Below are 11,737 nucleotides of genomic sequence, written 5' to 3'. Positions count from 1 at the left end.
TTTGCAAAACAAACATCATTATTAGAGGCAAGAGTTTTTCGCATTGTGCGACAAAATGAAATGCGTCAGAATTACGTAATTTTCAGTTTCTTGACGTTTGTAATATTCTATGTGTATTTTCGTTGTTTTCTGTTGCGCGATAAAACGCGAAATTGGCAGTTTTGCACAACATTTCTAACAGTTCGCGATGTAATGCGAAATTTTAGACATACGTTTTCATTACTTTAGAAACACCAGTTTTCCGCTGTCGGAACGATAGAACGTGGCATGGACGGTGCATTTAGGGTAATTCGGATAGAGAACATGTTGCAGGACCTCTTTGGTGGAAAAACTAAAGCACACTTACGTTTGTTACGAAGTAAAAAGGGGCTAGTGTTGAATGTGACTTTTAAAAAATGTGCATAAAGATATCTTTGAAGCTTTCTTCGCAAAGAGAAAACTCCAAAACTATAGATGTATATGATGCTTTGGGAAAGCTATTTGATCCTTCTGTAATTGCATGTAGCAGTGAACCAGACATTGTTACGTTAAGGAAGTTTTTTTTAAGCTTGGCCTTCATTTAAAAAAATGAAAGCATCTGATTATGAAGTACCGCATTTGGAATTTTACAAAGAACCCTATGAACTCTTCACAAGTGATTCGTCTGGAAAGTACAGTTTAATGAATATTTGGAATGGACAAAAGTTCTGAAGTGATGATTGTTTGAAGTTTGTTGTAAACGCACTTACATATGTGTGGCTTCCAACAAGCAATCCCAATTGTGAGAGTTTTCTTTCCCCAAGTATGGACTAGTAATAAGTGGCAAACGTACAACAATGAAGGAAAATGTGGAAATGTGTAACATGCTTATGTTTAATGCTTAAATGTAATTTGTCCCTAGTGTTTCATAAGACAACAAAACTTTCCTACTCACAGTAAGTTTAGTTACCGATTTTCTTTAATTTGATTTTTAAAAAATATATATAATTTCCTATAAGTGAAATTTACAATGTCAAGCGCAATATTCAGTGTATTTTGTTTTTAGGTTATTAATGGTTTATTTCTGTAGTGATCTATGAATAGAAGGAACAATTATAAAAATGTGGGGGAATATCTTTTTCACAAGAGCTAAAAAATGCAGAAGTTATTTGGAAAATGCGACAAATCGCGAAATATGAAAAACGAAACGCGAAATTTTCAAATTCTTAGTGCGAAAAACTCGTGCCCCTAATCATTATTTATTACTATGATTAATATTATCCTTTCTATTTATTTGTTTTGCAAATTTGTTATTCAATAATCTGATCACAGTTTTCCATACAGAATTTTAAGATGTTCATGAGCAAGGAATCAAATCTCTTCTTACACTTTCGTTGTTTAGAGTACAAAGGGCTACTACATACTGGCGTTGCTCTTGTCAATTTACTTAATAAAATATGAAATATTATATACAGTATTTTAACAGAAAAAGATAGTATCCTATTAGTTATACAACCTTTCGTCAAACAAAATATTTGAAACAAGCAGGAAAACTAACATTTATATGCAAATATTCAGATCATGTCTTGCCCCCCCCCCACTTTTAACGTCCAAACGCCGCCACTGCTGTTGTCTACCAGAACTTGGCGCCCATTTTTGTGATTTCAATTCTTTTTAAGGCCACTCGTACTTGGCTCTTTTACAGGAATGTTTTTTTTTGTTGGATATCACTTCTTTTTGTAGGCTAATTTCGAGGATAACATTTTCTTTTGGTATCAACTGATTAACTTGTAACTTGTGTCTTTTCATGTACAAGGCAATTATATCAATATTTTGTAAAGAAAAAAATAATACTACTAATTGTAAAAAAGAAAATACCTGTGCCATACACAGTGTGTAGAAGTTTTTATACCCTTCAATATCCTTATAGAACATATTTAATATTGTACACTACCAAGACTACTAATAAAAGTAATGCCATTTTTATAATTACTACTGCCCCTACTACTACTACAAGCATTCTATAATACTACTACAGGAAATAAAGACAACAACAAAAATAACAAATACTAGTACTGTAAAAACTACTGCTACACTTGGCAATTGTTTTTAGAGGACTAGAGTTTTGAGGAGGGAAGAGATTATTAGTTTTTGGGGGAAGTGCGCTATCAATATTGGGGGGGTGGGCACCCCTGATTAAACGTAATCACTTTTTAATTGTAAATATAATTTCCTATCAATATACACAACAAATAATTACTATGTTTTGTCCTTCATAGCCATAACTTCATGCTGGTGATATTTTCAAATCACAACATTTCTTCGTAGTATTCTCGCTGTTCTATTCACGAATCTGGCGGCATTTTGAAATCTCGTTGGCAACATTGAGTGTAGATACTGCTGCGTAAAATTCATGGCTGATTGTTTACAAGATATCATGAATAATTGTGCATCTTTGCATCATATGCAGGTTAGTGTTTTAGGTCGAGCATACAAACGGAAAGGTTTTTTGGAATGCTGACCCGCATATACGTGTATATGTGAAAAAGAGTTAATATCCACATTGGTACCTTCCCTTATCAAAGCATAGTACTCAATTTACACAGTTATATCCGGTGAGGTCATTTGGTCGATAAAGTGTAACAGGCTTTGTCAGGCCAGCCACCCTGAATGAGGTTTTGCTGGCTTTTTCTCATTCACACCAGGCAAATGCCGGGATGGTACCTAACTTAAGGCCCCAGGCCGCTTCCTTCCTTCCCTTTCCACGCATTGTGTGCCCGCCGAGGGACGTCATCCCTCAAATCGGAGTGGCTAAATGGTCTCAGATGCCGGAAGCCCAGAAATCTGTATCCTAAATCAATTCGCACAGCAATGCCAAGCTAGTTAAGGCGGGAGGTAATAGTTAAGAACAGCTACTTCTCATCTCCCGTGCACGAGGATACATCTCACTGTTGCACTACCTAAACACCCTATGTACAAGGGCAAGAACTCAGTCTATTACCTACTTTTTAACATCCTAGATAGTCAATGAATAATTCCTGAAAGTATGGCGTTTCTCGTCCTTCTCTAAATGGGAAGTACGGCTCCTTAACTATAACCCTCTAATTGTACAGAAAGTATCAACATAGAGAGAACGTTATGACATATGCGTTAATTTATTACTACGAATGGTACTAGAAATCATGAAGCGAGTTTCGCATCTTAGAGGCAACCTCGTAAATTTTATACAATCCTCACTATTATTAGGTCCATGTTGGTATTCTGTGCGGGTAGGGTTCTAAAACACTAGCCCACCCTGCCATTAACACGTAATAAAGAAAATAATGAACCTGACTATTATCGCTACCTTCATGTAGTCCCAGTTCTGTTAATGGACTTACATTCACTTCTTTCAGCAGTAATTTCACTCTTACTTTATTAGGAAATTTTCTTAAAGGGAATTTGCATTACACGGTTCAGATTTACTTTAAGATCGCTTATCTGTTGTAGGTATAATTGCAGCGTGGAGCGTGTATAAGAGATGTAGGTTAAAAAAAGCAGTAACAGCACTTTCATGAACATTGTGTATATTGCCTTGGTGCAGATTCACTGTACGCATCGACAGATTTCCATGGTTCCACAAGTTTACACAAGAAAATTGTAATAATATTTTAAGGGTAAAATTTACGATGCACGCTCCAGCTCGTATACTCACTCAGAAACGAGAAATTACTCGAGTTATGTTTAGAGTTCTCCCCCTGCTTTCTATAAATATTTAAAAAGTTTACAGGAGAAATGTGGTAAGAAATGATTATGTGTACTTTTTATATAATATTTAGGTGTGTAAGTTTGGCAGGACAGTTATGTTTAATACGATATGTAGAACTTGGTACTATTACTAGTACCCAAAAAATTTCAGGGGCATGGTAGTCTTAAATAATGCCGAATAGCTGCAATGGATGCGACATTTCGGCGGTAAGTTTTATAGAAATATACAGAAGTAATGAAGAAAATTTGTTATATTTTTGTGAGGCCCACGCGTTACTGAAGTTAAGAACACAATGTCCAGTGTGGGAAAGAAGTCAGCATGAACAAACGTGGAGGAACTTGTCGTTTTCTTTATAATTCAACAGTATGGAATGAAAACTGTATGTTGGAAAAAGCGGCAACAAGAAGAACATTTTTCGAAAGGTCAGTGTTACTCTTAGGGAAAGTGTTTTGTTCGTAGTTTTGTGTTGCCTTTTAAAAAGAGATAAACAAGCGTTGATATTGCATGAATTGAATTGTCCTCAGCAATAGTTGTGGATTGGAGTAAATATTGCAGGGAAGTTTGTGTTGCTTCGGCGATAAGAAATCCAAGGAACATCTTTTTTTCTGGTAAAATGGTTGAAGTAAATTAGGAAAAATTTTAAAAGAGCAAATTCAACAGTGGGCGACGAGTTGACGATCAGTGAGTATTTGCTGGCGTGAAAAATGGTCCGGAGGGAAGTTCGTTGTATTGCGAGCCAAGTACCAAGAAGATACTAAGAAACGTTACTAAACATAATAAGGAATCTATTATTACCGGGAACAAATACAGTCTCAGACTGTTTTATATCACATGACTGTGTGGATAATGAAGCATTCAGGCATCTTCGAGTTAATCATAGTGTAGAATTTGTATGTACAGAAGCTGGTGGACAAATACATGAAAAAATAACGAGATTTTAGATGGGGAACAACTTTCCGTCCATAACCGGCGAATCGAGAGCTGTTGGCGAAACATATGTAGGGTTGCCATATTACCCGATTTTTAGGACCTATATTCGTTCCCCGCTTAATCATCTCGCAATCACGAAAAACCACCCGTTTTTGGATTGGAGATTTAATGCAATCGAGATTTTTTTTAAAAAAGAGAGTTAAAGGGAGTGAAAAATGTGGCAAAATCATACATATTTCGGTTCAATCCATGAATACTGATGTGTGATCTTTGATGACGATTCTGTCCAGTTCAGCTGAACTACCGTAGTTTATGTATACTCCTACTCCTATTCTTTATATATTCAGAAATGATTGTAAACTTTATTACGGTATCCTTACCATTTTGTGTAGATTCATTATTAATACTTTTTTTCTTTTAAAATGTTTATAGTCTATTTCGTATATTGTGAAACGTTGGAAATTTGTATGTTAGTACGTTTTAAAGTAGCAATCTTTAAAAATGATTAGATATTTTATAAGAGATGGACCAAGATTTCCAAATATGTTTTACCTTTCTCTTGATAAAAATTTGGAAATTGTTTGGCGTTTCTTAAAAAAACTATATGAACAACATCGCTTGCTTTTGCAAAACTTGTCTTACAAATATCCTTACAATTACAGGTAGCTTACTCTAATACTTATTTAATACTTACTTTACAATTCGAGACTCACATTTGTAACTTAATAAAACATTAAAGGGAAAATTAAATTTGCTTTACTTTAGTGTCCTTAGAAAGTACATTGAAAGTGTCACTTGACAAAGAAATGGCTATAAAAAAAAATAAAAAATATCCGAAGGATCCCAGGTCAGTATTTGTAATACAAAAGTTTACATCAGTATTTACGGTTTAGAATCTACCACAATTTTCTAATTCTAAAATATGATAACCCTAAACGTACGCTTTTGCATACCTGTAATGGGAGAGAAATCTGAACACTTTGAAGGTTACTTGGCGAAGTATTTGTTTAAAGTAGAAGAGCATATCATCACCTCGTGCATGATTATATGATAGATATCGCAACTGTGGAAGCCGAAGTTCTGAAGGTAAGTGAAACGCAGGGTTCTAGAACAGTTTCCCCTCTCCATTGAGTTGTAATAAAAACAGAACACAACGGGCCCTGCACATCTTCTCGGCAATAATGTGTGAATTAAGTACTCAGCTGTTGTATAAAAAGGTACAAGCCTAATAGAAAACCTGTGTTCTAGAATCTTCCCAAGTGAAATGTAACATTTTTTAATGTTTGGAGCCCTTTTTTGTGTGCTTGTTACTAACTTGAGGGGCACCTTGACCTGGGCTAAACCTAGAAACCCAAGCAAAAGAAACCTAGCTTAACGTAAGCTAAGCTAATAATTTTTAATGTTGTATGTCGTTTTTTTTTTGTGGTTTTGAAAATGGAGAGGCAACTCTAAACTTAAGCCAAATACACTGTATTTTTTTTTTTTTTTTTTAATGAATCCAAACCTCCCTAACCTTAAGCTAACCAGTTCCTAGACGCTTCCTGTTTATCCAAATCTTACTCAACTCTACTGTACCCTATTCTCTCTACCCTTGTAAAACGGCGCTGCTTATCGATGCGCAGCTGTAGCGTGTGTTGTAAAGTTTACCTTTTTTAAGAGGGTAAGGTGTACATAATAAAAAATATGATGAGTTCTTACCTGTGAGTTGCGTATGTACGTGAGAGGTAAGTAGTGAAGAAGGAAAATCTCTAAAACCGGTCAGTGTGCTCTTTGTGTAGAACATTCATAGGGACCAATACATAAACGAACCCTGCGGGATGTATGCCTTCTTTCGTTCGCTCAGCTGTCTTTTCTGAAGAGCGTAACACTAAATAGCTTATGTTTGCAAAATTGAGGGAGAAACTAAAATATACCCAGAATCATTTGTTCTGCACAAAGTGCAGTCTTACCTTAAAATCTGCAGAAATAATATTATAGTAGTAATAATATTATGGTAGATCAGTTTGTAAACAATTGAAGTACGTTGTGTTGTTACGTTTGACACGTGTTTGTACGTAGAGAAACACAGAGTATAAAGTCGAGGAAGATGACATAAGGTATACGAACGTGAAGAGTTAAGAATCGGTACCACTGAAGGTGAATCAAGGAATACGAAACTGCAGAAGCGGAATCATTAAAGTGCTGGTAAAGTTCTTACAATTTTTTAAAGTTAGAAATCGTTACCACGAAAGAGCGGTAAGATGTACAGATTAGTAAAAGATAAGTTTTGTCAGATTTGTAAGGGGAAGTGTGAATAAAGGACCAATCACATATACTTGTATCGTAAGAGTAGGGTTTTCCACAATCCTTGTTTACGCTTATACCCACTATATAAGGGAGATCCGCCTGCTCAATACGGGAGATCACACGGGAGATCCTGGGTGACAGAAAAAAATCACACGGGACCAGGTCAGGGCTATACTGCGGATGAGTCATAAATTTGACCTCCGTTGATTCTAAAACCTGAATTGTCATGTTGGCCGTTTAAGTGGACGCGTTATCATGAAGCAGGATCTCACGCAATCCAGTTCTTGGTCGCCGTTCCCGAAGCTTCTGGAACACTGAACAGTAACAGTCCTTTGTTCTTCAAGTGGAACAGTTGCAACATGGCCAGATTTGAAGAAAAAAGTTGCGACCATCTTCTTCCCCAAACTTCACGGTCGCTTCACTTTCGTGGGTGGATTTTCGTCTGGAGGGATCCAAACTATACAGTGGCGTTTATTTTCAGGGTCAAATTGATAGATCCAAGTCTCATCACCAGTAACAATGTCAGAGACGCGTCGAGAATTGCCTCCATTAAATCTTGAAAGCTTTTCCTCACACCATTCCACAAGCATGTGCTTCTGCAGTTCAGTCAAAGGGCGAGGCACCCAACGAGATGAAACCTTCCTGATCCGAAGACGATCGTGAAGAATTTTTGTTACTGCTGACGATCCAATTTTCACTGTAGATTCAATGTCCTTGAAAGTTGTTCGAGGATTTTCTCTAATCTTTTTTTTTTTTTTCCACAGCTGCAATGTTTTCATCTGACACAGCTGTTGATGACGTCCAACTCTCTCTTCATCTTGAAGGGATGTCCGGCCTCTTCTAAATTTACCAAACCACCGAAAAATTGTAGCACGGGAAGGAAAAAGGTCACCAAATGCCCTCTGCAAACGGTCAAGGCTTTGTGTCGCGTTCAAACCACTTTTGAAATCGTAAAGGATCATTGCCCGAAAATATTCCCTTTCGTGCTCCATGCTAGACAGCCGAGTACTGCTCACATCAACAAACAAGTGAAGGCGATACGGCCACGCCGATAAGCGAGGAGAGTTGAAACTTGCTTCGCTTCTTCGCTCTGGATACCACTACCGAACGCAATTGTTGAAATTCAAATACTGTGCCACAACAATGAATATCTGTTAATGAACTATACCGACAAACAGTAAGAGCAAATTCCTCACATCATAATAAGACAAAAAGTTCATATGGACCTATGGCGAAAAGTGCATTGTTCCAGAGCTAGGTCTGTACAAAATCGCGAAAGAGCAAAATTTAAACACGCTCTATTTCGAATTCCACAAACTTTGGATGGTAGTTCTTATCAGCGTAAAAGAAGCCACATATACACAATCCAAATGTGCATATTTCGTCAATTTTCAATGGATATACAGGGTACTTCCTACAGCGTGTAATACTCAGATATGCTCTCAATAGAGGTTTCAGATATACCCTTGATTTTAGGGAGGGTCCAAAATAGGTAGAAGGTAAACCTTGACAACAGTGGACATCAAATGTTTCGGAGGGAAGTCGGAAGTGTTAGGAACCAGCAGCTGCATGTTTATTTTTGTGTTTGCTATAATGTGTGATACAATTTATTTCATCACGTTATATTTCACGCTTTCTTCACTTATAAGCGTGAAATAAAACGTTGCAGCCTGCGTTTTCTCGAGTACGAGAAACCGTGCTGCTAAAGCTCCTTAACACTTCCGACATCGCGCCAAATTATTCACGGTTCAATGCTATCAATGCTTATCATTTGCCTAGTTTCGACCAAAAGTAGTCAGAGCATATCTCAAAATTCGGTTGATGGCACGCCTGGAAATTTCACTCTGTATGGAATATTCTGTACACCCACTGAAAATTAATGACATATTCACTTTTGCATTGCGTATGCAAAACTTCCTTTACGCTGATAAGGATTAACATTCACAGTTTCTTGAATTCGAAATAAGCCTCTTGAAATTTGGCTTTTTCCCCATTTTGGACAGCTCTAGCTCTGAAACTATGCTCTTTTCCCCACAGGTCCATATGAACTTTTTCTCTTATTTTGATGAAAGGAATTACCTCTTACACTTTATCGGTATAGTTCATAAAAACGTTGTATGTACATAGATAAATTTAATAAGCTACTTTCATATATTTTCAAGTAACAATCTCTCTTCGTCACAATTTTTCAAATGCTGTAAAACGTAACTTCGGAAAATAGTAACATTACTTCAAAATCCCACAACAAATAAAATGGAGACAATACCCCCCCCCCCCCCAAAAAAAAATGTAAAAACATAACGAGTGGTAACAAAGACAAGACTCTGGGATTACTTTTATGGCTAAGATAGAGAAAGTCACCTAATTCCAGGTTGATTTCCAGTGTTAAAGCTCTGAAGTTTCAAATGTCTTTCGGTGGTTCGAATTTTACCTAAAACTTCTTTTTCCATATAGTCTTGGAGATGCAAATTAACTTGAACAATACCCAACAAAAAAGGAAAGCTATAGCAGTTTATAAAGTTGATTCAACGTGTGGTTCTTCTAGAAAATAATTCCAAAATATATCAGAAATTAAAAATGTTCTAGGATAGGAGAGTAGCATACTTTGATCTCCAAAATGCATATTTCGCAGAATAACGAAAGCGTTTAATAGATAAAGAATATACACAATAGCAGTGAAGAGAAACCAAACTGCTGATGAAATCAGAGAGAAAGAATACATACACTTTTCAAAATTTCGCCAGAACCAAGGACGGAGTGATATGTTAGAAAACATTTCTGTCGATACTCATTTTACAAAGTTATTGGGGAAGGGGTTCAAAATATTTAGAAGAATTTAGCAATCAAGAATGTACAGAAGTGTTGTAATGGATGGAAACTGAATAGGATGCATACTGACAACCTAAATTCTGTAAGAAAACATACTGAGTATATTCCAGCGTATAAAACCTCTAATTTAGTTGCCATGGTACTATGAAACGATGATACCTTAAAGAAATAGCTTTATGATTCAAACTATAGCTCTACAGGATGTGCGGGAAATCTTTTTTATTTATTTATTTATTTATTTATTTATTTTGCATAGAATTAGCTTTTAGTATTAACTTAGTTTATTTATTTATTGTATGCTATATCAAAGCAGGGATAGTGCAGAGTGCTTTCTGTACCCATTAAAACAGGGTTATCAAACAGAAATGGTTACGGCTAAAACTAGCCTGATATTACCAAACTTACGGGTACTTCTGGGACACTCCTGTAAACTTACAAAGGCGTTACATATCCTTGTGCTTGTAGCTTGTAAGACACAGATGCGGAACGTTTTACATTTCATTTCAGAAATAAGTTTTCACAACAGGAATCATGACTTGAAGTTTCATTTCGGAAGTGTGATGCTAATCCAACAATGTGCTTGGACACTACGCAACTGAAGTGCAATATTTCAGTATCTTTTTCATTTGCTACTATTACTGGAAAATAGCTACTAATTCGTCGCAGCTCTTGTAAGAAGATATTTAAAAAAATGACATACGTAACCCTGATTGACTTGATGATAGGTATGTTATTTATGGGCAGGATAAACCTGTTGTTAGGGGTGGCGGCGTTTTGGTTGCAGTTAAGAGTTCCATTAGAGTATTTGATGTTGATATTAGTATTAATCATATTGAAAACGTTTGTTTGCGTATTGTACAAATTCCTGCTCTTTTATTCTTGTATCAACATATATACCCCCTGTCACCGATTTATATGCTTATGAATCTTTCTTTACATTTCTATAGGAGTTGCAGAACATATATAATTGTGATATTTTAAGGGTTGGCGATTATAATATACCTTCGATTCGTAATTCTTTCACAGATCTCTTAAATGGCAACTCTCTATGTTTAACTTTACATAAATTTATGTCTGTCTTAGGATTACATAGTCTTAATAATATACCTAATTCAAATAACAAAATCCTTGACCTTGGTCTTACTAATGTTTCCCTATGTTTTGACGATCAAGAATGTATTTTACCACTCCTTGCTGTAGATGAGCATCATCCACCATTAACATTTGAGTTACCTCTTGCTTCTAAAACTACACAAGATGTAAACAATCCTTGCGATGAATACAATTCTTTTAAAGCCGGTTTTTATAATTTTTATAGGGACCTCAAGGCTATAAATTGGGATATATTAAACATTTCTCCTGACCCTAATATTGTTGTTTTTGAATTTTACAATATACCAAATAATTTAGTTGCGGAATATGTACCATTAAAAAAAGTTGTTAAGCACATTTATCCCCCATGGTTTACCTCTGAGATTATTCAAATTTTGAAGTCTAAAGAATTCCATAGAAGACTAAGACACCAGTCATTAATTCACAAGGAGAATTTATTCAGTTGCGTAGAAAGTCTAAATCAATAATATTAACTGCTTATAGAAGGTATATACTCAATTTTGAGAACTCTATTAAAGCTGATCCAAAAGTATTTTGCTCCTTTATAAAAAGCAAGAAGAAATCACATACAGCTTGTAATCAAATGAAATATGAATTCACTATTCTGAACGATAATAAGTCAATAGCTAATGATTTTCTTCATTATTTTGGGAGTGTGTTTGCGCCTTCTACTCCTTCAAAGTACAAAAGTAATGTGAACAACAAAAATTTTGCAATGTATTAATATAAAGAATGTTTCACTTACAGAATGCATAGCATCAATAAAGAAGTTCAAAGCATACAAATCTAGCGAACTTGATGGCATTCCCAGTTATATCTTTAAAAGTTGTGTGGATATTCTTCAACAACCACTAACTTTCATTTACAATCTCA

At 35.7% G+C, this 11,737-nt stretch overlaps 1 protein-coding gene across 4 annotated transcripts in view; it reads left to right on the top strand.

Annotated features, from left to right (window-relative positions):
* The first annotated feature begins 2,124 nt into the window (after positions 1-2,124).
* The window catches only part of LOC145660728 (uncharacterized), a 67,389-nt gene continuing 57,776 nt past the window's right edge, over positions 2,125-11,737 (top strand). For 2 of the 4 annotated variants that reach the window (XM_081726121.1, XM_081726120.1), the window contains exon 1: positions 2,201-2,428. Coding sequence is in view for 1 of the 4 variants with exons in the window: in XM_081726123.1 (XP_081582249.1) it covers positions 2,372-2,428; positions 7,687-7,977 (348 nt within the window). In the remaining 3 variants the exon portion in view is untranslated. Of the gene's footprint in view, positions 2,429-7,686; positions 10,237-11,737 lie in introns of those variants that run through there. The other 2 variants (XM_081726123.1, XM_081726122.1) reach the window with 2 other exon arrangements.

The sequence above is a fragment of the Thermobia domestica genome, chromosome 9 (assembly GCF_964235325.1).
Source record: "Thermobia domestica chromosome 9, izTheDome1.hap1.1, whole genome shotgun sequence".
Taxonomy (NCBI): domain Eukaryota; kingdom Metazoa; phylum Arthropoda; class Insecta; order Zygentoma; family Lepismatidae; genus Thermobia; species Thermobia domestica.
The sequence above is the reverse complement of the archived record's forward strand: the minus strand, read 5'-3'. Positions and strand labels throughout refer to the sequence as shown.